Source organism: Salvelinus alpinus, chromosome 7, assembly GCF_045679555.1.
Source record: "Salvelinus alpinus chromosome 7, SLU_Salpinus.1, whole genome shotgun sequence".
Lineage (NCBI taxonomy): Eukaryota > Metazoa > Chordata > Actinopteri > Salmoniformes > Salmonidae > Salvelinus > Salvelinus alpinus.
In genome coordinates, this window is record NC_092092.1 from 14265764 (window position 1) to 14293469 (window position 27706).

General features: G+C 45.2%; 1 protein-coding gene across 7 annotated transcripts in view; it reads left to right on the forward strand.

Moving 5' to 3' along the window:
• Window positions 1-366: 366 nt before the first annotated feature.
• Window positions 367-27706, forward strand: part of LOC139580501 (calpain-1 catalytic subunit-like) — a 48343-nt gene continuing 21003 nt past the window's right edge. Inside the window, exons 1-11 of one of the 7 annotated variants that reach the window (XM_071409256.1) lie at window positions 367-540; window positions 7486-7552; window positions 9037-9130; window positions 9953-10099; window positions 14550-14619; window positions 18748-18866; window positions 23526-23659; window positions 23856-24024; window positions 24621-24704; window positions 26725-26810; window positions 27049-27123. In XM_071409256.1, the coding sequence (XP_071265357.1) occupies window positions 9038-9130; window positions 9953-10099; window positions 14550-14619; window positions 18748-18866; window positions 23526-23659; window positions 23856-24024; window positions 24621-24704; window positions 26725-26810; window positions 27049-27123 (977 nt within the window). In that variant the 5' untranslated portion in view covers window positions 367-540; window positions 7486-7552; window position 9037. Of the gene's footprint in view, window positions 541-2150; window positions 2259-7485; window positions 7553-7586; window positions 7660-9036; window positions 9131-9952; window positions 10100-14549; window positions 14620-18747; window positions 18867-23525; window positions 23660-23855; window positions 24025-24620; window positions 24705-26724; window positions 26811-27048; window positions 27124-27706 lie in introns of those variants that run through there. The other 6 variants (XM_071409258.1, XM_071409251.1, XM_071409254.1 and 3 more) reach the window with 6 other exon arrangements.

The window sequence follows — 27706 nt, forward strand, 5'->3', positions numbered from 1 at the left end:
AGACCGTTCTCTCTCCCAGCAACAAATAAACCAAAGTGCCTTTTCGAGATGTTTCTTTTAACACACTTTATTACGTAACAGAATGTTTTAAAGCTTAATTTTATGCTTTATTTGTTTTATTAGACAAAGCCTATGGAGAACTGCAGATTATAACCTAAACCTACTTTTGTGATGTAAGAGACATCATTTCAATCCTTTTATGTAGCTTTTTGTTACTTATAGTTGTGTTTCCTGTTCACCAAAGATATATGTTAATAAATGGCATTGTTTTCCGAGTCTCTTGAGCGGTCTGTTTTATTTGGTCCTCGTTTCTTTTACTTGGGACAGTCCATGAGCCCCTCCCCCGGTGGACGTGGTTGGGCTTGCCCAGCGCAGTAGCATTGACAGTACGGAACGTGCGCTACTGCTCGGCTGAACCACCACCGTGCACCGTTTTACGTTACACCCCCCTACCCTGTTCTGAGATTTATACGATTGAATAGTAAACTGGAAGTCTGGCACGTTACTAGGAGAAACATCAAAGCAGGGGTCTTCAAAGTGGTGAGTGTTACCGTCATCGGTTTCTACAGGAAATCTAGTCAGAGAGAGTGCATCTTTTCACGCATGGTGAAATGTAGAGGATTTGATTCACCGGTTTGCCGTAGCTCATTTCCGTCCAGAAGGATAACGTACAGTTGGATTGCAAACATTTTCAACATTGCTTCTGTAATCTTACAATGTCAGAAGTTATTCATTTTCGGTCCACCACAATTCATAACCTGCCATGTCAACTAGGATATGTGCAATAAGCCAGAAGTGAACCGTTTACGCGACAGTTCCAGAATGTAGTAACATAGTGCTATCGCCTCAGAGAATCAGTTTATTATAAACTTTGTCAACGCAGGATGATTTAAATTCAACTGTAGAAAAGCATTACAATTCTCACAGAGAATATTTCACTACGTTGAAACAAAATGACACCCAGGGAATGTATTAAGTCAATACATCATTGTTTATTTTGCAAAAATACTAGGCCTACACATTTTGTACATAAATCAGCCCATGTAATGTTGCTTTGGGGGGGGGGGGGGGAAATATCTTTATTTTGGTTAAATACCTGACACCTGAATGAGGGGACACACAGCACTCTGAGTAGCCCACTGGGGTATACGGCTCATAGTTGTACGGATGAGGAGGCTAATTTCATAGTTGTTTTGGGGCATTGTTGAAGTAGAGTCCTGGACCAGGAAGAAGGCTTTGTGGCTGACATCACCCCAGGACTTCCTGAATCAGCTGTTCTCTGAGAATGGAGAAAACTCTTGTTCATCAAATAACCCGAGAGCCTCACAAGCTCATCTGATCTGCTGGCTAGAGGGACATTCCTGCACCAACGTGTAACAGTATAACTTTATACCGTCCCCTCGCCCTGACACGGGCGCGAACCAGGGACCTTCTGCACACATCAACAACAGTCACCCTCGAAGCGTCGTACTAGCGCGTACCATTTCACATCCGTTACAAACGCACACACACTGGACACACACACTGGGCAGAGGGCAAAGGGGTGTTCCTTTTTGATACCCTGCCCCGAGGATGCTTCTTTTACACACACAAAAACACACTCTAGTGCTCAGTAATTAGTGTTTTTTGAGGTCGGTTCTGTTTCGGTTCGATTGTAAAACTAATAATCACGGTTTTTGATTTTGGTTTCCGATAATTGTTTTAGACATTTAATACACTACGCATTAAGCAGTATGTGGGTTGAACTGCTGTAACAACAGAATAAAACAATGAATAACAGGCCCATCCATGATGGTAGTGACTCATTACTGCTGATCACTCATTAACCATCACTTATTCACATGACCTTACTTTAATCAAATATTTAAGTTGTTGTGTATAATATTTTTATTTGATTACTATTATTTCATTCTAAGTCATCTCTAAAGAGCTGCTGCTGTCTGACAAAATCACTGTTTAGTAGTTCTTCAAAGTAAATAAGGCATACTATTATGACTGCTGAATAACAACTATCAATCACTTAGATCATGTATTTTCAGCGTCGCGTAGCAACTGCTTTCTATCCCTCCCCATCGCGCGTTGTCTTCACGTAGGGTTTCCGCCACTTCCCGATTCGCCAAAGTGCGGGACTACGCAGAATAATGCGCAGGGGATTGTAGGAAGGGGAGCGGCGCGAATCCTGCTAGCGGAGCGAGAGGAAAAGTTCCGCTCTACTTTATGCAAATTGCACGCGGCGACCGCTGCCGTTAACCAATCAGGTGAGGAGCTACAAAATGTTCCGTCCATGAAAAATATTTCCGCCTGTCATTAGTTCCGGGCAAGCGCAAAGAAAAAATATGGAGGACAGCCAATCTTTGGTTTGGTTTGTGTCTGGTTTTCCAATTCTATATGATTTAGCTTTGCTAGAATACAGAGACAAAAATCATAAGGTCAGTGGCATGGAGGAGGATAGCAGATCTTGTTGGTGATGGTGGGTGAAGAGAGATGCTTGTCCTGCTAGCTATGAACATCAAGCAACCTGAACCTCAGAACTGTTATCAAAGCCACCATTTGTAAATGTGTTTAAATATTCCCACCAAAGGATAGAAATCACCAGTAACACACATTATAAACTTGCACACGATACACTAAGCATGGATTTCCCATGTAATATGCTACCAATTGGATTATAGCATGTTAACATGATGATTATCATATAGTATAGTTTATGGCTCTTTCATTATACTGGTGTCATGGCATTGATGATTATAGCTCACTTCCTGAAAGACGCGTAGGCCGAGATGCACATCAGTGGGTACTTGTGGTAAAGGAAATTGTGGCTTTGACTTGCAAACATTCATATCTCTCTTTACTCACCATCAATACCAACTACTCTACAATCCTCTTCCATGCCACTGACATTCTCATTTTGTCTCTGCAAATAAACGAGGTAGAATTAAAACACATGATTTTACTTTTTGATATGTTTTATTAGCCTACAAATGGCCAGTTCCTTATTTTCATGTACAGCACCCTGCAACCAGCAGCATATCACCCTGTATCCAGCAGCATACCACCCTGCAACCAGCAGCATATCACCCTGTATCCAGCAGCATACCACCCTTCAACCAGCAGCATATCACCCTGTATCCAGCAGCATACCACCCTGCATCCCACTGCTGGCTTGCTTCTGAAGCTAAGCAGGGTTGGTCCTGGATGGTCCCTGGATGGGAGACCAGATGGTGTTGGAGGGCCAGTAGGAGGCACTCTTTCCTCTGGTCTAATATATCTATATATCCCAGTGACCCTGGGCAGTGATTGGGGACATTGCCCTATGTAGGGTGCAGTCTTTCAGATGGGATGTGGAACTGGTCTCCTGACTCTGTGATCACTAAAGATCCCATGGTACTTAAGAGTAGAGGTGTTAACCCCGGTGTCCTGGCTCTTTGTGATCACTAAAGATCCCATGGTACTTATTGTAAGAGTAGGGGTGTTAACCCCGGTGTCCTGGCTAAATTCCCAATCTGACCATCACCACCTAATCATCCCAAGCTTCCAATTGGCTCAACCCCCTCTGTAACTATTCCTGTAAATGAGAATGTGTTCTCAGTCAACTTACCTGGTACAGTAAGGGTTAAATACATTTAAAAAAACTAGAATACAAGGGTTAGATTTTCACTAAACAATTTAATGTCAGAAAAATCATTTAGAAAATCTGGTTTATGATTAGTCTCATATGCATTGATGGCACATGCCCATTAAACCAGTTACGCCATCATACAGTAGTTAACAATTAAAACAAGTTTAAACACCTCACTTCAATGAATGTACAAATAATATAACTTGTTTGTAAATGTTAAACCTCTTAGTAAGTAGTCTTATTATTACTAAAGCAACATTTCGGGTGAACAAAAAAAAAGTCCATACCAGAGTTGGCCAACCTCACTCCTGTCCCTGATCTACTGGTTGAGTAGACTTCTATTCCAGCTCAGCAATAATACACATTACTATCACCTCATTAGGTTTGATTAGTTGAACTAGGTGTGTTAGTGCTGGGCTGGAACAGAAGCCTGCACACCTCCAGGAGAATGCTTTGTCCTGCTCCAGTTGAAATACGTTTGTAGCCTGGGGGACTTTTAACTGTATTGTTGTATACAACATGTGCTAACATAAGTACACATACAACCAACCCCCTGGTATACAAGGATGTGTCAGCGGTCTCTAGGGATATTCACTGGAACCTGCAGACAGGCTTTCACAGCTCTCCATATCTTGTCACGGTGACTAGTATGGGCCACCTGCCAGACAGTCCTACTAATGGACAAGGTAGTCTTTTGTGGATCGTCTAGCTTCACTAACATACAGGGTGGGTCAACTCCCACCACACATCTGGATTATCCTGCAGTATGAGCTTTTTCCCCAGGTGAGGGAGCCTCCCTACCCTCGGCTGAGTTAGCAGTGAAGCCCTGGACTCCACTATATTAGATCTGTTATTCATTTAGCAGGCACTCGTAGACAGAGAGTACATTTTTTTATACTTTTTTTCCCTGTACTGGTCCCCCCTGGGAATCGAACCCACAACGTTGGCGTTGCAAGCACCATGTGCCATACCATCAATTGTTTGGTCGTTAGGCTGTTGGTTGACCGAGATTGTTTTAGTCGAGCAGTAACAAATATATATATTTGCATCCATCTCAGTGAACTAATCCATTGCGGAGGCCGAGACTAAAGACACTTTATGCTTGATCTGGAAATGTGGTCGGAGGCTCCATATGGAGGGTGTGATGCAATTGCGGAGCCTCCAGAGGCATGCCGAGGCCAAATCGAGCTCCGTACCACATGGCCTCTCAAATGTTGTAACAATGCGGAGGGCTCTGTATAGCTCCGCATTGACATGATTGGTTGACGGTAGGTGGGGGCGGTACATCCTGTAGAACTCACTTCCTTGACAACAGCTCTGCACTGCGCCGCGAAGCCCAAGTCAACCACTGCTTCTTATCCCTTGCGCAAAAAGCCTACAGCTGTGTCTGTCTGTCCGGAGCTCACTGATGCAGGAAACTCTGAGGGCCCAGAATATCTTAGCGCCAGCTTCAGGCTGGACCCAAGTTAATAGTTGATACAATGTTTCAAGTTGGTTGTAGACAGGCCATGTGTAGCCAATGTGATTTATAGGGTATTTATTTTTATCAGGATATTGCAGTCTAGAATGTTTTTATTTGTTGGCTTTATGTAGGCTATTTTTACATAGTTGGCAATAAAAGTTAGTTTTTAGGTTTGTATCATTTTCATTTAGAATTGGATAGAATTCTGATTAACTACATGACAATGATTTTGAGATATGACGACGTTATTATAAATTAAATTAAACTGTTTCACGAAAATGTGCAAATGAAAACCATAACTGGCACGCAGATCGGTAGAAATGGTAAGATAAATTGGCGTTCCACATGAGAAAGGTTGCCGACTCCTCGTGTCGCCTCTTACCGGCAACTTCAGGAGAGTAATGGCAGAATCTGAGACAGCCAGCATGAGCAGGAGGAGAACAGTTGGGTCAGGTTTTTTCTTCTGGTTATCTAGATCTCTGGCACCCTCTTGAGGCATTTGTCTTATTTCATCAAACCATAAGTTTAAAGCAGCAGACAAGCTCAATGCATATAGTTGATTTTGTTAAAACACATATATATGGAAAAATACATGTCAATTTGAACATGTCAACCAATCGATTGGTCGAAAGAACAGACGACTTTCGGGCGACCAATATTTGTTTTGGTCGGGGACAGCACTAATAGATACCCAGTGCTCCTTTTGTGTGTCTTTAACACAGTTATCCTGGAGCTTCACTGTGGTTTCCTGCTGGAGCCCACAATATGTGACCGACTTCCTGGATTCAGTCGTACGTAGCAAAATTTGAAATTGTGTTTTTTACATTGGATAAAAGTAGAGACTCAGAGCTAGAACATGGTATATCATACACTATAGTTGAGGAACAATGGGAAAGTAATTCTGCTTTGAAAGTTGATAAACTTGTAACTCCACTTTTGAGAAAATTACCCTTGGAGAAACAGTTCTGTCTCCTTAAATGGAGAGAAATAGAGAGAGAGAGAAATACAATCTGTATTGTTCTTCTTCCATGCTGTTCTCCCACACAGAATGAGGACTTCACATTGCCTAACACAGTACAGATGTCCTGATGAAACTTTCTCTAGTACTCTGGGACAACCCTTGGCCGTGGTGCCAGACCTTGTTCAGAGAGAGAGAGAACATGGGAGAGAGCAGAGAGAGACTAATGGGGGAGAGAGAGAGAACATGGGAGAGAGCAGAGAGAGAATAATGGGGGAGAGAGAGAGAACATGGGAGAGAGCAGAGAGAGAATAATGGGGGAGAGAGAGAGAACATGGGAGAGAGCAGAGAGAGAATAATGGGGGAGAGAGAGAGAACATGGGAGAGAGCCGAGAGAGAATAATGGGGGAGAGAGAGAGAACATGGGAGAGAGCAGAGAGAGAGTAATGGGGGAGAGAGAGAGAACATGGGAGAGAGCAGAGAGAGAATAATGGGGGAGAGAGAGAGAACATGGGAGAGAGCAGAGAGAGAATAATGGGGGAGAGAGAGAGAACATGGGAGAGAGCAGAGAGAGAATAATGGGGGAGAGAGAGAGAACATGGGAGAGAGCAGAGAGAGAATAATGGGGGAGAGAGAGAGAACATGGGAGAGAGCAGAGAGAGAATAATGGGGGAGAGAGAGAGAACATGGGAGAGAGCAGAGAGAGAATAATGGGGGAGAGAGAGAGAACATGGGAGAGAGCAGAGAGAGAATAATGGGGGAGAGAGAGAGAACATGGGAGAGAGCAGAGAGAGAATAATGGGGGAGAGAGAGAATAATGGGGGAGAGAGAGAGAACATGGGAGAGAGCAGAGAGAGAATAATGGGGGAGAGAGAGAGAACATGGGAGAGAGCCGAGAGAGAATAATGGGGGAGAGAGAGAGAACATGGGAGAGAGCAGAGAGAGAATAATGGGGGAGAGAGAGAGAACATGGGAGAGAGCAGAGAGAGAATAATGGGGGAGAGAGAGAGAACATGGGAGAGAGCAGAGAGAGAATAATGGGAGAGAGAGAGAGAACATGGGAGAGAGCAGAGAGAGAATAATGGGAGAGAGAGAGAACATGGGAGAGAGCAGAGAGAGAATAATGGGGGAGAGAGAGAGAACATGGGAGAGAGCAGAGAGAGAATAATGGGGGAGAGAGAGAGAGAAAGAAGCCTATTCTGAGGGGAGAGAGAAGAGAGTCAAATACTTCTCCACACTACCAACAATCACTCTGCCTATTTATCTTTGATTGTCAGCGCGGATGTTTTGGTGTACGGTGTTATTTTTCAGGGTGCTACGCTGAATACCACAGCCTTAATGCTGTTTCTACTGTGTGACTTTACCACAGCCATAACGCTGTTTCTACTGTGTGACTTTGGCTTATTGGTTACTTACTGTACCCTCCTCTTTTCTCTTTCTCTGCAGCTCGTAGACTCCAGGTATCAGATTTTCATCTCTCTGTGTGTCTTTTGGGCGGCTGGGCTTGTTAGAGGTACTAGAGATTGCGGTCTCCCCTTTCCACCCTAACGTCTCTTTCATACCTCAGTTTTTGGCCTCGTACGCTTCTCTGATCAGTCAGTATCGTTTCCACTATGCTTGGTAAATTTCTTCTTGCTTCATTTTCATAAACATTTTCTGTAATCCTAATTCTACCATAATCATTTTCTGTAATCCTAATTCTACCATAATCATTTCCTGTACTCCTAATTCTACCATAATCATTTTCTGTAATCCCAATTTTACCATAATCAATTTCTGTAATCCTAATTCTACCATAATAATTTTCTGTAATCCCAATTTTACCATAATCAATTTCTGTAATCCTAATTCTACCATAATAATTTTCTGTAATCCTAATTCTACCATAATCATTTTCTGTACTCCTAATTCTACCATAATCATTTTCTGTAATCCCAATTTTACCATAATCAATTTCTGTAATCCTAATTCTACCATAATAATTTTCTGTAATCCTAATTCTACCATAATCATTTTCTGTATTCCTAATTCTACCATAATCATTTTCTGTATTCCAAAATGTTTTCTCTGTCACTATTACATGTATTTATCAGAAACTCAATACACTAAATTATACTATTTATAACTTTGGAAAAGACTCTCAGAAGAAATACAGTAGAGAGACAGAGTAAAAGTCTGAGACTAATAGCTAAATTATTACCCAACAATGAGTCAGTGTTCAGACATGTGTTCAGCAGGAACTGTTATCAGAGCTGTGAGCAGTTTTCGATGACTCACTAAAGTAGTTTAGTTTCTGAACAACACTCTGACTCACCACCGGTGAGAAAGGCCAGAGTAGTCGATGATAGATCCACCCCAGAAAGATAAACCTGGAGAATGTATCACAAGCTTATATCACAGATCACAGGACCAGAGGTTCATTAGGTAGAAAAACAGTCACAATACACAAACACAGAAAACGAGTAAAACAACAAAGACGGAATAGAATAGTTGGTTGCTATGCTACAGGCTTTGGGTCCGTGTTCCGCTCTGCTGTTAGCTTAGCTCGTTGCTATTTATACCCTCTACCCCTGTGCCTGTCCCAGACCTGGATTCAAACACTATTCAAATCGTTGAAAAACGTTGAGTTTTTGCTTTGGCTTGCCTGGAGTACCAGGTGGATGAGGTTTGCAGTTGTACACCTACTTCATTGGTTCCATTGCAACAGACAAGCTCAAATCAACCCCATCTATAAAGTATTTGAAATGACTTTGAATAGTATTTGAACCCAGGTGTGGCCTGTGAGATGCAACACCCACCCAGTCCTCTTATAAATATATCCCATGTTCCAATAGGTCAGGAGAGATCTCCACTCTCATAGACAATAGAGCAGGCTATTGGTTCCACTGCTACAGGCAAATTCAATCAAAGCCCGGCTAAAGTATTGTAAATGATTTGTCTGTGCAGCACCCACCCGGAACACTGACTGTATTTACAGTATATCGTGTCCTGTGTCAGTATGTCAGGGGGAATCTCCGCTAGCATAGCCACCAGCAGGCTACGAGCCGAGGGAATGGGCTCCAACGACCACGCCGTACCCTTCCTTAACCAGGTCAGTTTGTTTGTTTCAAATGGTTTTGAAACTGTGTATCCCTATCCACTACATAGTGCACTACTTTAGACCAGAGCCCTATGGCACCCTATCCACTACATAGTGCACTACTTTAGACCAGAGCCCTATGGCACCCTATCCACTACATAGTGCACTACTTTAGACCAGAGCCCTATGGCACCCTATCCACTACATAGTGCACTACTTTAGACCAGAGCCCTATGGCACCCTATCCACTACATAGTGCACTACTTTAGACCAGAGCCCTATGGCACCCTATCCACTACATAGTGCACTACTTTAGACCAGAGCCCTATGGCACCCTATCCACTACATAGTGCACTACTTTAGACCAGAGCCCTATGGCACCCTATCCACTACATAGTGCACTACTTTAGACCAGAGCCCTATGGCACCCTATCCACTACATAGTGCACTACTTTAGACCAGAGCCCTATGGCACCCTATCCACTACATAGTGCACTACTTTAGACCAGAGCCCTATGGCACCCTATCCACTACATAGTGCACTACTTTAGACCAGAGACCTATGGCACCCTATCCACTACATAGTGCACTACTTTAGACCAGAGACCTATGGCACCCTATCCACTACATAGTGCACTACTTTAGACCAGGGCCCCATTAGTTACACACAGCCTCTTGTCTTTTATCAGTATTTTGTTTTATCATCGAGGACCACTTTGGGGAAAAATTCAATAATTCAAGATTGATTTAATGCTTTCGAGATTAAATGCACATCTTGTTGCTCTGTCTATTGATGAATGTGTTTCTCTTTTTAAATGATTTGACTTCCACCAGGACTATGAGGCTCTGAGGCAGGAGTGTCTGGAGACGGGGTGTCTGTTCCAGGACCCCTCCTTCCTCGCCGAGCCTCCCTCTCTGGGCTTCAAGGAACTGGCCCCCTTCTCCGCCAAGACCAGGGACGTGGAATGGATGAGACCCACGGTGAGAGGAGGGGGGGGGGGGGGGGTAAAGAGAGGGAGGGGAGAGGATCTGTGTCTTAGTTAAATACTACCCCGTAGTTAGTAGACCCACGGTGAGAGGGGGGGAGAGGACTGGGTCTGTGTGTCTTAGTTAAATACTACCCCGTAGTTAGTAGACCCACGGTGAGAGAGAGGAGAGGACTGGGTCTGTGTGTCTTAGTTAAATACTACCCCGTAGTTAGTAGACCCACGGTGAGAGAGAGGAGAGGACTGGGTCTGTGTGTCTTAGTTAAATACTACCCCGTAGTTAGTAGACCCACGGTGAGAGAGAGGAGAGGACTGGGTCTGTGTGTCTTAGTTAAATACTACCCCGTAGTTAGTAGACCCACGGTGAGAGGGAGGAGAGGACTGGGTCTGTGTGTCTTAGTTAAATACTACCCCGTTGTTAGTAGACCCACGGTGAGAGATAGCGCTAGAGAGACAGAGAGCGGGTGATGGTTGATGTCTGTGTGTGTCATTTTCATAGTAGCAGGGTAATTCAGGGTAGTTTAGGGTAGTTTAGGGTAGTTCAGGGTAGTTTAGGGTAGGTCAGGGTAGTTTAGGGTATGTCAAGGTAGTTTAGGGTAGTTCAGGGTAGTTTAGGGTAGGTCAGGGTAGTTTAGGGTAGGTCAAGGTAGTTTAGGCTAGGTCAGGGTAGGTCAGGGTAGTTCAGGGTAGTTTAGGGTAGGTCAAGGTAGTTTAGGGTAGTTTAGGGTAGGTCAGGGTAGTTTAGGGTAGGTCAGGGTAGGTCAGGGTAGGTCAGGGTAGTTTAGGGTAGGTCAAGGTAGTTTAGGGTAGGTCAGGGTAGGTCAAGGTAGTTTAGGGTAGTTTAGGGTAGGTCAGGGTAGTTCACGGTAGGTCAAGGTAGTTTAGGGTAGGTCAAGGTAATTTAGGGTAGTTCAGGGTAGGTCAGGGTATGTCAGGGTAGTTCAGGGTAGGTCAGGGTAGGTCAAGGTAGTTTAGGGTAGGTCAAGGTAGTTTAGGCTAGGTCAGGGTAGGTCAGGGTAGTTCAGGGTAGTTTAGGGTAGGTCAAGGTAGTTTAGGGTAGTTTAGGGTAGGTCAGGGTAGTTTAGGGTAGGTCAGGGTAGGTCAGGGTAGTTTAGGGTAGGTCAAGGTAGTTTAGGGTAGGTCAGGGTAGGTCAAGGTAGTTTAGGGTAGTTTAGGCTAGGTCAGGGTAGTTCAGGGTAGGTCAAGGTAGTTTAGGGTAGGTCAAGGTAATTTAGGGTAGTTCAGGGTAGGTCAGGGTATGTCAGGGTAGTTCAGGGTAGGTCAGGGTAGGTCAAGGTAGTTCAGGGTAGGTCAGGGTAGTTCAGGGTAGTTTAGGGTAGGTCAGGGTAGGTCAAGGTAGTTCAGGGTAGGTCAAGGTAGTTCAGGGTAGGTCAGGGTAGTTCAGGGTAGGTCAGGGTAGGTCAAGGTAGTTCAGGGTAGGTCAGGGTAGGTCAAGGTAGTTCAGGGTAGGTCAGGGTAGGTCAAGGTAGTTCAGGGTAGGTCAGGGTAGGTCAAGGTAGTTCAGGGTAGGTCAGGGTAGGTCAAGGTAGTTCAGGGTAGGTCAGGGTAGGTCAAGGTAGTTCAGGGTAGTTCAGGGTAGCTCAGGGTAGTTCAGGGTAGGTCAAGGTAGTTCAGGGTAGGTCAGGGTAGGTCAAGGTAGTTCAGGGTAGGTCAGGGTAGGTCAGGGTAGTTTAGGGTAGGTCAGGGTAGTTTAGGGTAGGTCAAGGTAGTTTAGGGTAGGTCAAGGTAGTTTAGGGTAGGTCAGGGTAGGTCAGGGTATGTCAGGGTAGTTTAGGGTAGGTCAAGGTAGTTTAGGGTAGGTCAGGGTAGGTCAGGGTAGTTTAGGGTAGGTCAAGGTAGTTTAGGGTAGGTCAAGGTAGTTTAGGGTAGGTCAGGGTAGGTCAGGGTAGGTCAGGGTAGTTTAGGGTAGGTCAGGGTAGTTTAGGGTAGGTCAAGGTAGTTTAGGGTAGGTCAGGGTATGTCAGGGTAGGTCAGGGTATGTCAGGGTAGTTTAGGGTAGGTCAAGGTAGTTTAGGGTAGGTCAGGGTAGGTCAGGGTAGGTCAAGGTAGTTTAGGGTAGGTCAAGGTAGTTTAGGGTAGGTCAGGGTAGGTCAGGGTAGTTTAGGGTAGGTCAAGGTAGTTTAGGGTAGGTCAGGGTAGGTCAGGGTAGGTCAGGGTAGTTTAGGGTATGTCAGGGTAGGTCAGGGTAGTTTAGGGTAGGTCAAGGTAGCCTAGAGGTCGGAGTGTTGGGCCTGGAAGGTTGCTGGATCGAATCCCCCGGGCTGACAAGGTATAAATCTGTCGTTCTGCCCCTGAGCAAGGAAGTTAACCCACTGTTCCCCGGGTGTTGAAGACATGGATGTGTCGATTAAGGCCCCCCCCCCCCCACCGCACCTCTCTCATTCAGAGGGGTTGGGTTAAATGCAGAAGACACATTTCAGTTTAAGACATTCAGTTGTACAACTGACGAGGTATCACCCTTTCCCTTTAGTTGATTAGTAGGGAGAGGCGTGTCATTGGTTTGAGAGCTGATGTTAGTCAGTAATAGGGTCAGTTATAGGGTCAGTTATAGGGTCAGTTATAGTGTCAGTTATAGGGTCAGTTATAGGGTCAGTTATAGGGTCAGTTATGGGGTCAGTTATAGGGTCAGTTATGGGGTCAGTTATAGGGTCAGTTATAGGGTCAGTTATAGGATCAGTTATAGGGGTCAGTTATAGGGTCAGTTATAGGGGTCAGTTATAGGGGTCAGTTATAGGGTCAGTTATAGGGTCAGTTATAGGGTCAGTTATAGGGTCAGTTATAGGGCCAGTTATAGGGTCAGTTATAGGGCCAGTTATAGGGTCAGTTATAGGGCCAGTTATAGGGTCTGTTATAGGGTCTGTTGTAGGGCCAGTTATAGGGTCAGTTATAGGGTCAGTTAACGGGTCAGTTATATGGTCAGTTAACGGGTCAGTTATAGGGTCAGTTAACGGGTCAGTTATAGGGTCAGTTATATGGTAGTTAACGGGTCAGTTAACGGGTCAGTTAACGGGTCCGTTATAGGGTCAGTTAACGGGTCAGTTATAGGGTCAGTTATAGGGTCAGTTATAGGGTCAGTTATAGGGCCAGTTATAGGGTCAGTAATAGGGTCAGTTATAGGGTCAGTAATAGGGTCAGTTATAGGGTCAGTTAACGGGCCAGTTAACGGGCCAGTTATAGGGTCAGTTATAGGGTCAGTTAACGGGTCAGTTATGGGGTCCGTTATAGGGTCCGTTATAGGGCCAGTTATAGGGCCAGTTATAGGGCCAGTTATAGGGTCAGTTATAGGGTCAGTTAACGGGTCAGTTATAGGGTCAGTTATAGGGTCAGTTATAGGGTCAGTTATGGGGTCAGTTATAGGGTCAGTTATGGGGTCAGTTATAGGGTCAGTTAACGGGTCAGTTATAGGGTCAGTTAACGGGTCAGTTATAGGGTCAGTTATGGGGTCAGTTATAGGGCCAGTTATAGGGTCAGTTATAGGGTCAGTTATAGGGCCAGTTATAGGGTCAGTTATAGGGGTCAGTATGTATACTACACACACAGATCACATTGATCCAACGAGGTTGACCACCAGTGTTGTTGTTTACGCCGTGGACCCATAATACACTGCAGGACCGTTGTATTCCTACTTCCTTGTCTATAAAGCAGCGTGCCTGTCCCTGTCACTGCAGCTGCTGCTATGGCTGGCATGTGTTGGGGACAAGAAGAAACAGACACTCAGGTTGATCAGTGTCGTATGACCTGTGTTGGTGTGTATTGCTGAACAGTTATATTGCCAATCTAGACTATAGCATGGCTGTCACACCCTTCAGCTGCCACTGTGACTGGCCTGTGTGGCAGACTGGCAGTGTGGAACGAGTAGAGACAGTTAGAAAGGAACCTCTCAGTCAGTCCAGTAGAGACAGGAACAGGAAGGAACCTCTCAGTCTGACCAGTGCAGCTTTTGACCAGTCTTCCTCTGACCACTTCCTAGATGTGCCACTTTTTTACCTCAGTTGCATATGTTCTAGAATTGCTAGAAAAACTAGAAGCCTCAGTAACAGAAATGCTGTAAATGTACTGTAAATGTAATGTACTGTAAATGTACTGTACTGTAAATGTACTGTAAATGTAATGTACTGTAAATGTACTGTAAATGTAATGTACTGTAAATGTACTGTAAATGTAATTTACTGTAAATGTACTGTAAATGTACTGTAAATGTACTGTAAATGTACTGTACTGTAAATGTAAATGTACTGTAAATGTACTGTAAATGTAATGTACTGTAAATGTACTGTACTGTAAATGTAATGTACTGTAAATGTACTTCCAGGTCAATTTAATTGTTGATTTGTCAGAAGATCAATATGAAAAATACAGTCCCTCACTTCCAGTCAGTTAGTTTTACCAGAGTCTAATCCAGTCCTCCCTTTCCTTCCCTCCAGGAGCTGACAGATGACCCTCAGTTCATCCTGGGAGGAGCTACCAGAACAGACATCTGCCAGGGAGCGCTAGGTGAGTCCTCAGTTCATCCTGGGAGGAGCTACCATCTCATCTTTGTTAAACCCCCAACGGTCTACTAGTACTACCTGAAAGGCTCTTTGTTAAACCCCCAACGGTCTACTAGTACTACCTGAAAGGCTCTTTACTAAACCCCCAACAGTCTACTAGTACTACCTGAAAGGCTCTTTGTTAAACCCCCAACGGTCTACTAGTACTACCTGAAAGGCTCTTTGTTAAACCCCCAACGGTCTACTAGTACTACCTGAAAGGCTCTTTACTAAACCCCCAACAGTCTACTAGTACTACCTGAAAGGCTCTTTGTTAAACCCCCAACGGTCTACTAGTACTACCTGAAAGGCTCTTTGTTAAACCCCCAACGGTCTACTAGTACTACCTGAAAGACTCTTTGCTAAACCCCCAACGGTCTACTAGTACTACCTGAAAGGCTCTTTACTAAACCCCCAACGGTCTACTAGTACTACCTGAAAGGCTCTTTGCTAAACCCCCAACGGTCTACTAGTACTACCTGAAAGGCTCTTTACTAAACCCTCAACGGTCTACTAGTACTACCTGAAAGGCTCTTTGCTAAACCCCCAACGGTCTACTAGTACTACCTGAAAGGCTCTTTGCTAAACCCCCAACGGTCTACTAGTACTACCTGAAAGGCTCTTTGCTAAACCCCCAACGGTCTACTAGTACTACCTGAAAGGCTCTTTGCTAAACCCCCAACGGTCTACTAGTACTACCTGAAAGGCTCTTTGCTAAACCCCCAACGGTCTACTAGTACTACCTGAAAGGCTCTTTGCTAAACCCCCAACGGTCTACTAGTACTACCTGAAAGGCTCTTTGCTAAACCCCCAACGGTCTACTAGTACTACCTGAAAGGCTCTTTGTTAAACCCCCAACGGTCTACTAGTACTACCTGACAGGCTCTTTGCTAAACCCCCAACGGTCTACTAGTACTACCTGAAAGGCTCTTTGCTAAACCCCCAACGGTCTACTAGTACTACCTGAAAGGCTCTTTGTTAAACCCCCAACGGTCTACTAGTACTACCTGACAGGCTCTTTGCTAAACCCCCAACGGTCTACTAGTACTACCTGAAAGGCTCTTTGCTAAACCCCCAACGGTCTACTAGTACTACCTGAAAGGCTCTTTGCTAAACCCCCAACGGTCTACTAGTACTACCTGAAAGGCTCTTTGCTAAACCCCCAACGGTCTACTAGTACTACCTGAAAGGCTCTTTGCTAAACCCCCAACGGTCTACTAGTACTACCTGAAAGGCTCTTTGCTAAACCCCCAACGGTCTACTAGTAGTACCTGACAGGCTCTTTGCTAAACCCCCAACGGTCTACTAGTACTACCTGAAAGGCTCTTTGCTAAACCCCCAACGGTCTACTAGTACTACCTGAAAGGCTCTTTGCTAAACCCCCAACGGTCTACTAGTACTACCTGAAAGGCTCTTTGTTAAACCCCCAACGGTCTACTAGTACTACCTGAAAGGCTCTTTACTAAACCCCCAACGGTCTACTAGTACTACCTGAAAGGCTCTTTGCTAAACCCCCAACGGTCTACTAGTACTACCTGAAAGGCTCTTTGCTAAACCCCCAACGGTCTACTAGTACTACCTGAAAGGCTCTTTGTTAAACCCCCAACAGTCTACCACAGTACTTGGCTTGTGCAAGAATGACTGAACACCATAATTACATATACAATGTGGTCATTTAGCAGACGCTCTTATCCCGAGCGACTTACAGTCAGTGCATTCAATGTCAGGTAGCTAGGTACTGCCTCCCTTCTCTCCTCTCTCTGGTATTTACAACCAGGATGTGCCGATAGTGGTATTGACAACCAGGATGTGCTGATAGTGGTATTTACAACCAGGATGTACCGATAGTGGTATTTACAACCAGGATGTGCCGATAGTGGTATTTACAACCAGGATGTGCCGATAGTGGTATTTACAACCAGGATGTGCCGATAGTGGTATTTACAACCAGGATGTGCTGATAGTGGTATTTACAACCAGGATGTGCCGATAGTGGTATTTACAACCAGGATGTGCCGATAGTGGTATTTACAACCAGGATGTGCCGATAGTGGTATTTACAACCAGGATGTGCCGATAGTGGTATTTACAACCAGGATGTACCGATAGTGGTATTTACAACCAGGATGTGCCGATAGTGGTATTTACAACCAGGATGTGCCGATAGTGGTATTTACAACCAGGATGTGCCGATAGTGGTATTTACAACCAGGATGTGCCGATAGTGGTATTTACAACCAGGATGTGCCGATAGTGGTATTTACAACCAGGATGTGCCGATAGTGGTATTTACAACCAGGATGTGCCGATAGTGGTATTTACAACCAGGATGTACCGATAGTGGTATTTACAACCAGGATGTGCCGATAGTGGTATTTACAACCAGGATGTACCGATAGTGGTATTTACAACCAGGATGTACCGATAGTGGTATTTACAACCAGGATGTGCCGATAGTGGTATTTACAACCAGGATGTGCCGATAGTGGTATTTACAACCAGGATGTGCCGATATTGGTATTTACAACCAGGATGTGCCGATAGTGGTATTTACAACCAGGATGTACCGATAGTGGTATTTACAACCAGGATGTACCGATAGTGGTATTTACAACCAGGATGTACTGATAGTGGTATTTACAACCAGGATGTGCTGATAGTAGTATTTACAACCAGGATGTACTGATAGTGGTATTTACAACCAGGATGTGCCGATAGTGGTATTTACAACCAGGATGTGCCGATAGTGGTATTTACAACCAGGATGTACTGATAGTGGTATTTACAACCAGGATGTACTGATAGTGGTATTTACAACCAGGATGTACTGATAGTGGTATTTACAACCAGGATGTACTGATAGTGGTATTTACAACCAGGATGTGCCGATAGTGGTATTTACAACCAGGATGTGCCGATAGTGGTATTTACAACCAGGATGTGCTGATAGTGGTATTTACAACCAGGATGTACTGATAGTGGTATTTACAACCAGGATGTACTGATAGTGGTATTTACAACCAGGATGTACAGATAGTGGTATTTACAACCAGGATGTGCCGATAGTGGTATTTACAACCAGGATGTGCCGATAGTGGTATTTACAACCAGGATGTGCCGATAGTGGTATTTACAACCAGGATGTACCGATAGTGGTATTTACAACCAGGATGTACCGATAGTGGTATTTACAACCAGGATGTACTGATAGTGGTATTTACAACCAGGATGTGCTGATAGTAGTATTTACAACCAGAATGTACCGATAGTGGTATTTACAACCAGAATGTACCGATAGTGGTATTTACAACCAGGATGTTCTGATAGTGGTATTTACAACCAGAATGTACCGATAGTGGTATTTACAACCAGGATGTACTGATAGTGGTATTTACAACCAGGATGTACTGATAGTGGTATTTACAACCAGGATGTACTGATAGTGGTCACAAATCTATATCATGTCTCATGTTGCCTCCACCCTACTCAAGATTTACAACATTCTTTTATTTTAGTCATCAATGTGAAGTCTGTTTATTTCACCTCAAATCAGAGTGCCGGAAGCTGGTTCAGGAAGTCAAACATCAAACAAGTCTCCCCTTTCACAGGTTCAGTACAGAATATGAGTGTGGAAAATTCCTAATTGGTAGAACAGAGTTGGACTGTGGGGCAGGACAGTACACACTGGTTTGGCCCTGGCTCAGGTCCAGTGCCACTGAGCCTTCCTTCCTAGTGGAACTAACATCATACTAATGGCCTGGACCAGAACTGGGTTGGCCCTGGATCAGAACTGGGTTGGCCCTGGCTGACATCCATTCACAAGCACAGCCTGGTACACACTCCACCTGCTGGCCATTCTAGGTAAACGATTGCAACAATTTTTCTCTCTCTCTGTCTTTCTGTCTCTCCCTCCCTCCTTCCCTCTACCCCCCCCCCCCCCCTTCCTCCATGCCCCGCCCTCCCTCCCACCTGTCCTTCCTCCCTGCCCCCTGTCCCTCCTCCCTGCCCCCTGTCCCTCCTCCCTGCCCCCTGTCCCTCACCCCTCCTTGCACCTCGCTCCCACCTGCCCTTCCTTCCTCCCTCACTCCATCAGGTGATTGCTGGCTCCTAGCAGCCATAGCCTCTCTAACCCTCAATGAGAGGCTGCTCCATCGAGTGGTCCCTCATGGTCAGTCCTTCCAAGAGGACTACGCTGGGATCTTCCACTTTCAGGTACGACTACACACACACATCTCCCTCCTGTCAGGTTACAAACACACCTGCAGGGTTATAGCATCCTTTAGGGCCATCGGCAAGGCAATTATATTAAATGCAATAACCTTTATTATTCCCTTGTTTGCTGAAATGATCGACCCATAATGGACCTTCTTTGAGTCTGTTTCAAAAAAATGTATCTAACCTTTATTTAACCAGGAAAAGCCCATTGAGACCCAGAGTCTCTTTTTCAAGGGAGACCTGGCCAAGAAGGCAGCAACAATCAATACATTACATAATTAAAACATACACCAATACAATACAACATGATCCAGCCTAAAACAAGCATTTACACTCCTCTGTAACAGAGTCTCCCATCAATATTTTAAATTAATTCAGTGGCACTAACATAACTAGATGAAGCATGGATTGTAGACCATTCCATGCCTCTGGTGCACAAGAAGAGAAGGCAGTCTTGCCTAATAATGTAAATGTCCTGGGGACTTTAAGTAGCAACCACCTAGCAGACCGGGTATGGTAACATAGCAACCACCTAGCAGACTGGGTATGGTAACATATCAACCACCTAGCAGACCGGGTATGGTAACATAGCAACCACCTAGCAGACTGGGTATGGTAACATATCAACCACCTAGCAGACCAGGTATGGTAACATATCAACCACCTAGCAGACCGGGTATGGTAACATAGCAACCACCTAGCAGACCGGGTATGGTAACATAGCAACCACCTAGCAGACCGGGTATGGTAACATAGCAACCACCTAGCAGACCGGGTATGGTAACATAGCAACCACCTAGCAGACCGGGTATGGTAACATAGCAACCACCTAGCAGACCGGGTATGGTAACATAGCAACCACCTAGCAGACCGGTATGGTAACATAGCAACCACCTAGCAGACCGGGTATGGTAACTGCTGGTGATGAAGGAGACCAGACTACAGAGTTGAACAGGGATAATCAATAGACTTTGAAGTGAAACACTTATTCAGTGACTATATTCATAGGTTGAACTTATGCCATTCGGTCGCGTCATGCCATCGTTATGAACTTTCTCAAGACGCCCTCCGCTATTCGGTCGCGTCATGCCATCGTTATGAACGTTCTCAAGACGCCCTCCGCCATTCGGTTGCGTCATGCCATCGTTATGAACGTTCTCAAGACGCCCTCCGCCATTCGGTTGCGTCATGCCATCGTTATGAACGTTCTCAAGACGTCCTCCGCCATTCGGTCGCGTCATGCCATCGTTATGAACGTCCTCAAGACGTCCGCCGCCATTCGGTCGCGTCATGCCATTGTTATGAACGTTCTCAAGACGCCCTCCGCCATTCGGTCGCGTCATGCCATTGTTATGAACGTTCTCAAGACGCCCTCCGCCATTCGGTCGCGTCATGCCATCGTTATGAACGTTCTCAAGACGTCCTCCGCCATTCGGTCGCGTCATGCCATCGTTATGAACTTTCTCAAGACGCCCTCCGCTATTCGGTCGCGTCATGCCATCGTTATGAACGTTCTCAAGACGCCCTCCGCCATTCGGTTGCGTCATGCCATCGTTATGAACGTTCTCAAGACGTCCTCCGCCATTCGGTCGCGTCATGCCATCGTTATGAACGTTCTCAAGACGTCCGCCGCCATTCGGTCGCGTCATGCCATCGTTATGAACGTTCTCAAGACGCCCTCCGCCATTCGGTCGCGTCATGCCATCGTTATGAACGTTCTCAAGACGCCCTCCGCTATTCGGTCGCGTCATGCCATCGTTATGAACGTTCTCAAGACGTCCTCCGCCATTCGGTCGCGTCATGCCATCGTTATGAACTTTCTCAAGACGCCCTCCGCTATTCGGTCGCGTCATGCCATCGTTATGAACGTTCTCAAGACGCCCTCCGCCATTCGGTTGCGTCATGCCATCGTTATGAACGTTCTCAAGACGCCCTCCGCCATTCGGTTGCGTCATGCCATCGTTATGAACGTTCTCAAGACGTCCTCCGCCATTCGGTCGCGTCATGCCATCGTTATGAACGTTCTCAAGACGTCCGCCGCCATTCGGTCGCGTCATGCCATCGTTATGAACGTTCTCAAGACGCCCTCCGCCATTCGGTCGCGTCATGCCATTGTTATGAACGTTCTCAAGACGCCCTCCGCTATTCGGTCGCGTCATGCCATCGTTATGAACGTTCTCAAGACGTCCTCCGCCATTCGGTCGCGTCATGCCATCGTTATGAACTTTCTCAAGACGCCCTCCGCCATTCGGTCGCGTCATGCCATCGTTATGAACGTTCTCAAGACGTCCTCCGCCATTCGGTCGCGTCATGCCATCGTTATGAACGTTCTCAAGACGCCCTCCGCTATTCGGTCGCGTCATGCCATCGTTATGAACGTTCTCAAGACGTCCTCCGCCATTCGGTCGCGTCATGCCATCGTTATGAACGTTCTCAAGACGTCCGCCGCCATTCGGTCGCGTCATGCCATCGTTATGAACGTTCTCAAGACGCCCTTCGCTATTCGGTCGCGTCATGCCATCGTTATGAACGTTCTCAAGACGCCCTCCGCTATTCGGTCGCGTCATGCCATCGTTATGAACGTTCTCAAGACGCCCTCCGCCATTCGGTCGCGTCATGCCATTGTTATGAACGTTCTCAAGACGCCCTCCGCCATTCGGTCGCGTCATGCCATCGTTATGAACGTTCTCAAGACGTCCTCCGCCATTCGGTCGCGTCATGCCATTGTTATGAACGTTCTCAAGACGCCCTCCGCCATTCGGTCGCGTCATGCCATCGTTATGAACGTTCTCAAGACGCCCTCCGCCATTTGGTCGCGTCATGCCATTGTTATGAACGTTCTCAAGACGCCCTCCGCCATTCGGTCGCGTCATGCCATCGTTATGAACGTTCTCAAGACGTCCGCCGCCATTCGGTCGCGTCATGCCATCGTTATGAACGTTCTCAAGACGTCCGCCGCCATTCGGTCGCGTCATGCCATCGTTATGAACGTTCTCAAGACGCCCTCCGCCATTCGGTCGCGTCATGCCATTGTTATGAACGTTCTCAAGACGCCCTCCGCCATAGTGGTGCCCTACAGTCATGATACGCCCAGTCATTCTGAACTGGGGGCTAATGACTGTTTTGTCTAAATTACACAATAGTCGCCTGGAAATACGATGACATTGATCATATTTAGTAGGAAACAGCTTTGCAATCAGTATCATGTCGTCAAATTTACTTGAGACTAATGGAAATGTTGTCATTTGCTAGCAAAATTCGTCAAAAAAATTGCTAGCAATGCTAACGTTAGCTATCTAAAATCATACTAATTATTTTGTCTTCTTTAGAAATGTCATCGTGTTTCCAAGCCATAGTAATGGACTTTAGACCAAATCTTAATCAGCGCCCAATGAGGATGCAATGAGTAGAAAGTTCATTTGGGCATCAGATCTAAAACGAATGTTCAAAGCGGTAATGTGACGAAACATACAACCCGTGTTATCACAGTCTCCATGTAGTTGTGACAAATTGCCAATTTTGCTTAACGTTTAGTCCCGGGCATTGACGTTATATGTACTGCAGTCATATTCTCTTGAAATCACTTCGGCTACAGCATGTTTGTTTGTCTGTAAAAGGTGCTGCTTGGTCAATTCCGACGTCTGCGTTGTCTGTGCAGTATTTACGGTGATGCTGCCTGTGCAGAAGGCAGGCCATTCATACTTATTGCACTTCGCAGCGCTGTTGTGAAGGAAGTTGTCAAGGAAGTGAGTTTGTGTTTATACACGACCTCCCGCCCCCTCACCTACCGTCAACCAATCATGTCAATACGGAGATACTGTATATGGAGCCCTGCGCATTCTTACACAATTTGGGAGGAGCACGGCGATGCAGTACAGAGCCTCGGATCAGGCATAAATTGGCTTTAAGTGTACACTACGACTTTCTAAATGCAGACACAAAACCTTCTCTGGAGATAGTTTAGAACTGCCTCGGAATGGGCACTAGTTTGTTAAGGAATGCCACTTCTGAAGTGGGACTAACTTCCATCACTAGACGACCAGAACTGTCAATCAAATAATCTTGAGCTGCCTGCCTGGTGCCTGCCTGCTGCCTGCCTGTATGGCAGGTCAGCCACCAGACAGACAGAACTGTGCACTAACCCTATCTATCAGCATTGGAATTCTATATTTCGCAATTTCTTGGCTTGCAATGTCATGCAACTTCAGTAAAGCAGGGCCTACCATCAATGAATAGGCTAGGATATTTTACAGGCAACAGACCAAAGACTGAACACACTCTGGCCTCATTAGTGAAGAGAAAGAGCAGGGATTTTAATTTTGTGTTGGGAAAAAATACATATTTTTTTCCGTCAGGGATTTTTCTTAACATTAAGGATCTGAATTTTGTTTAAACGTTCACAACCCTGCTGGATGTGTTCATCAGATAAACAATAATACCATATAATTACTACTTGTGTGGTCTACATTGGCTTGTGAGACTAGGGTCAGTCTCAATCCACAAGAATGCTGCCCTTTGAGGTAGCATTTTAAGGAAGTCACCATTTTTTTTTTAAATTGAGACCTACCCTAGGTTCCAGGAGACAGCTGCGTTCAGTGTTTTCCTATCCAGCTGAAGTTGCTATAAAAAATAAACATTCTGTCTCTCTGTCTTCAGTTCTGGCAGTTTGGTGAGTGGGTGGACGTGGTGATTGATGACCGGCTGCCGACGAAGGATGGAGAGCTCATGTTTGTTCACTCAGCCGAGGGCAATGAGTTCTGGAGCGCCCTGCTGGAGAAGGCCTACTCCAAGTATGTCAACAAAGGCCCTTGGGTTTCGTCCCAATCGGCGCTCTGTTCTCTATTAAGTGCACTACTTTTATCCAGGGCCCATGTACATGCAGTGTAGACACTCTGTCATACAGAGTTTATCCCTGTCTGAAATATGCTTATAGTTGATCATGCTGACCTGATAAGTGAATGTGTATCCCTGTGTCTCTCCCGTCAGGCTCAATGGTTCCTACGAGGCTCTGTCTGGAGGCAGTACCACAGAAGGTTTTGAGGACTTCACCGGTGGTGTCTCTGAGATGTACGATCTCCGGAAGGCTCCACGGGACCTGTACAGGATCATCAGCAAAGCCCTGGACAGAGGCTCACTGCTGGGCTGCTCCATCGACGTGAGTCCCCCTTCCCTGGTCCTCCTGGTACTGCGGTCCTGGAAAACAGCCAGGGGACAGTTAGTTTGATGTTCCTACATTTGAAAAATCTTGGCCATGTTCTGTTATAATCTCCACCCGGCACAGCCAGAAGAGGACTGGCCACCCCTCATAGCCTGGTTCCTCTCTAGGTTTCTTCCTAGGTTCTGGCCTTTTCTAGGGTGTTTTTCCTAGCCACCGTGCTTCTACACCTGCATTGCTTGCTGTTTGGGGTTTTAGGCTGGGTTTCTGTACAGCACTTTGAGATATCAGCTGATGTAAGAAGGGCTTTATAAATACATTTGGATTTGAAACAACATCATCGTGAACTTGAAATAGTCATAACATAGCTTTAACATAGTCATAACATTATCATGAACTTGCATGACATAGTATAACTGGTTGGATTTGACATCTTAACCATTATAGACCCAAGGGGAAATTCCTCATTGCAAGAGCGTGGTTCCTAATCAGCTCCACCACAAAAGCATAAAATAGTCAATTCATCCAAATAAGATAACACTGATTCAGATGCATCATGTATCTTGTATTTTTCTAATTACATCTCGTGACTACAGATAACCAGTGCCTTTGACATGGAGTCTGTCACGTTCAAGAAGCTGGTGAAAGGACATGCTTACTCAGTCACCGGCCTCAAGCAGGTAGGTTTATACCTGACGAGGAACCCTGGTTCTACCTGGGTCTGACTCCAATGTATCTGGGTCTTCCCAGGTTATCAGACCCTGCTTTAGCACCCTGGTCCAGAGGTCTTACCAGTCTCTGTGTCTCTAGTGTGTTGTCAGTATGTAGACTGTGTCTCTAGTGTGTTGTCAGTATGTAGACTGTGTCTCTAGTGGTGTTGTCAGTATGTAGACTGTGTCTCTAGTGGTGTTAGTATGTAGACTGTGTCTCTAGTGTGTGTCAGTATGTAGACTGTGTCTCTAGTGTGTTGTCAGTATGTAGACTGTCTCTAGTGTGTTGTCAGTATGTAGACTGTGTCTCTAGTGTGTTGTCAGTATGTAGACTGTGTCTCTAGTGTGTTGTCAGTATGTAGACTGTGTCTCTAGTGTGTTGTCAGTATGTAGACTGTGTCTCTAGTGTGTTGTCAGTATGTAGACTGTGTCTCTAGTGTGTTGTCAGTATGTAGACTGTGTCTCTAGTGTGTTGTCAGTATGTAGACTGTGTCTCTAGTGGTGTTGTCAGTATGTAGACTGTCTCTAGTGGTGTTGTCAGTATGTAGACTGTGTCTATAGTGTGTTGTCAGTATGTAGACTGTGTCTCTAGTGGTGTTGACAGTATGTAGACTGTGTCTCTAGTGTGTTGTCAGTATGTAGACTGTGTCTCTAGTGTGTTGTCAGTATGTAGACTGTGTCTCTAGTGGTGTTAGTATGTAGACTGTGTCTCTAGTGTGTTGTCAGTATGTAGACTGTCTAGTGTGTTGTCAGTATGTAGACTGTGTCTCTAGTGGTGTTGTCAGTATGTAGACTGTGTCTCTAGTGTGTTGTCAGTATGTAGACTGTGTCTATAGTGTGTTGTCAGTATGTAGACTGTCTAGTGGTGTTGTCAGTATGTAGACTGTGTCTCTAGTGGTGTTGTCAGTATGTAGACTGTCTCTAGTGGTGTTGTCAGTATGTAGACTGTGTCTAGTGTGTTGTCAGTATGTAGACTGTGTCTCTAGTGGTGTTGTCAGTATGTAGACTGTGTCTCTGGTGGTGTTGTCAGTATGTAGACTGTGTCTCTGGTGGTGTTGTTAGTATGTAGACTGTCTCTAGTGGTGTTGTCAGTATGTAGACTGTGTCTATAGTGTGTTGTCAGTATGTAGACTGTGTCTCTAGTGGTGTTGTCAGTATGTAGACTGTGTCTAGTGTGTTGTCAGTATGTAGACTGTGTCTCTAGTGGTGTTGTCAGTATGTAGACTGTGTCTCTAGTGTGTTGTTAGTATGTAGACTGTGTCTAGTGTGTTGTCAGTATGTAGACTGTGTCTCTAGTGGTGTTGTCAGTATGTAGACTGTGTCTAGTGTGTTGTCAGTATGTAGACTGTGTCTCTAGTGTGTTGTTAGTATGTAGACTGTGTCTAGTGTGTTGTTAGTATGTAGACTGTGTCTCCAGTGTGTTGTCAGTATGTAGACTGTGTCTCTAGTGTGTTGTCAGTATGTAGACTGTGTCTAGTGTGTTGTCAGTATGTAGACTGTGTCTCTAGTGTGTTGTCAGTATGTAGACTGTGTCTAGTGTGTTGTCAGTATGTAGACTGTGTCTCTGGTGGTGTTGTCAGTATGTAGACTGTGTCTCTAGTGGTGTTGTCAGTATGTAGACTGTGTCTCTAGTGGTGTTGTTAGTATGTAGACTGTCTAGTGGTGTTGTCAGTATGTAGACTGTGTCTCTAGTGTGTTGTCAGTATGTAGACTGTGTCTCTAGTGTGTTGTCAGTATGTAGACTGTGTCTCTAGTGGTGTTGTCAGTATGTAGACTGTGTCTCTAGTGTGTTGTCAGTATGTAGACTGTGTCTCTGGTGGTGTTGTCAGTATGTAGACTGTCTAGTGGTGTTGTCAGTATGTAGACTGTCTAGTGGTGTTGTCAGTATGTAGACTGTGTCTGTAGTGGTGTTAGTATGTAGACTGTGTGTATTGTTGTTGTATGTGTCTGTGAGTGTTAGTGATATCTGTCCACCCCTGTCCTGTTGCAGGTGGACTACCGGGGTCAGGTGGAGAGGCTGATCAGGGTGAGGAACCCCTGGGGACAGGTGGAGTGGACTGGGGCCTGGAGTGACAAGTGAGTCTCCTCTACCTCTAACCCTTACATTAACAGACCCACTACTTCCACATTCCCAATCCTGAACCAACAGGTTAGTACAACCGACACCACTACGACTAACCCCAGATTGTCACCACAATCCTGAAGCTTGCATAACACATAATGGATGACCCATTCCCTTAGTTTCCAGCCCAACCCTCTAGGTGGTCTCCGTTTCTTATCAGTGGTCTGTTCTTGTGTCCCTGTATGTGTCCAGTTCTCCAGAATGGGATGAGTTGGATCCAACTGAGAGAGAGGACCTGCATCTACAGATGGAGGATGGAGAGTTCTGGTAGGACTGGGTTTACTGTAATTCCATCAGCCAGTCATAGTGCTGAGTGAGCTTACTGTAATTCAATCAGCTAGTAATAATGCTGAGTGGGTTTACTGTAATTCCATCAGCTAGTAATAGTGCTGAGTGGGTTTACTGTAATTCCATCAGCTAGTAATAGTGCTGAGTGGGCTTACTGTAATTCAATCAGCTAGTAATAGTGCTGAGTGGGCTTACTGTAATTCCATCAGCTAGTAATAGTGCTGAGTGACTCTCACAGTTCAAACCTGATATTTTAATCATACGTTTCGGCCTCCATCGGGCTATATTAGAATTAGGCAAACAGCTAATAATAATAATAATAATTTATTACATACACTACCGTTCAAAGTTTGGGGTCACTTAGAAATATCCTTGTTTTTTAAAGAAAAGCACACAAAAAATCTCCATTAAAATAACATAAAATTGATCAGAAATACAGTGTAGACATTGTTAATGTTGTAAATTACTATTGTAGCTGGAAATGGCAGATTTGTTTATGGAATATCTACATAGGTGTACAGAGGCCCGTTATCAGCAACCATCACTCCTGTGTTCCAATGGC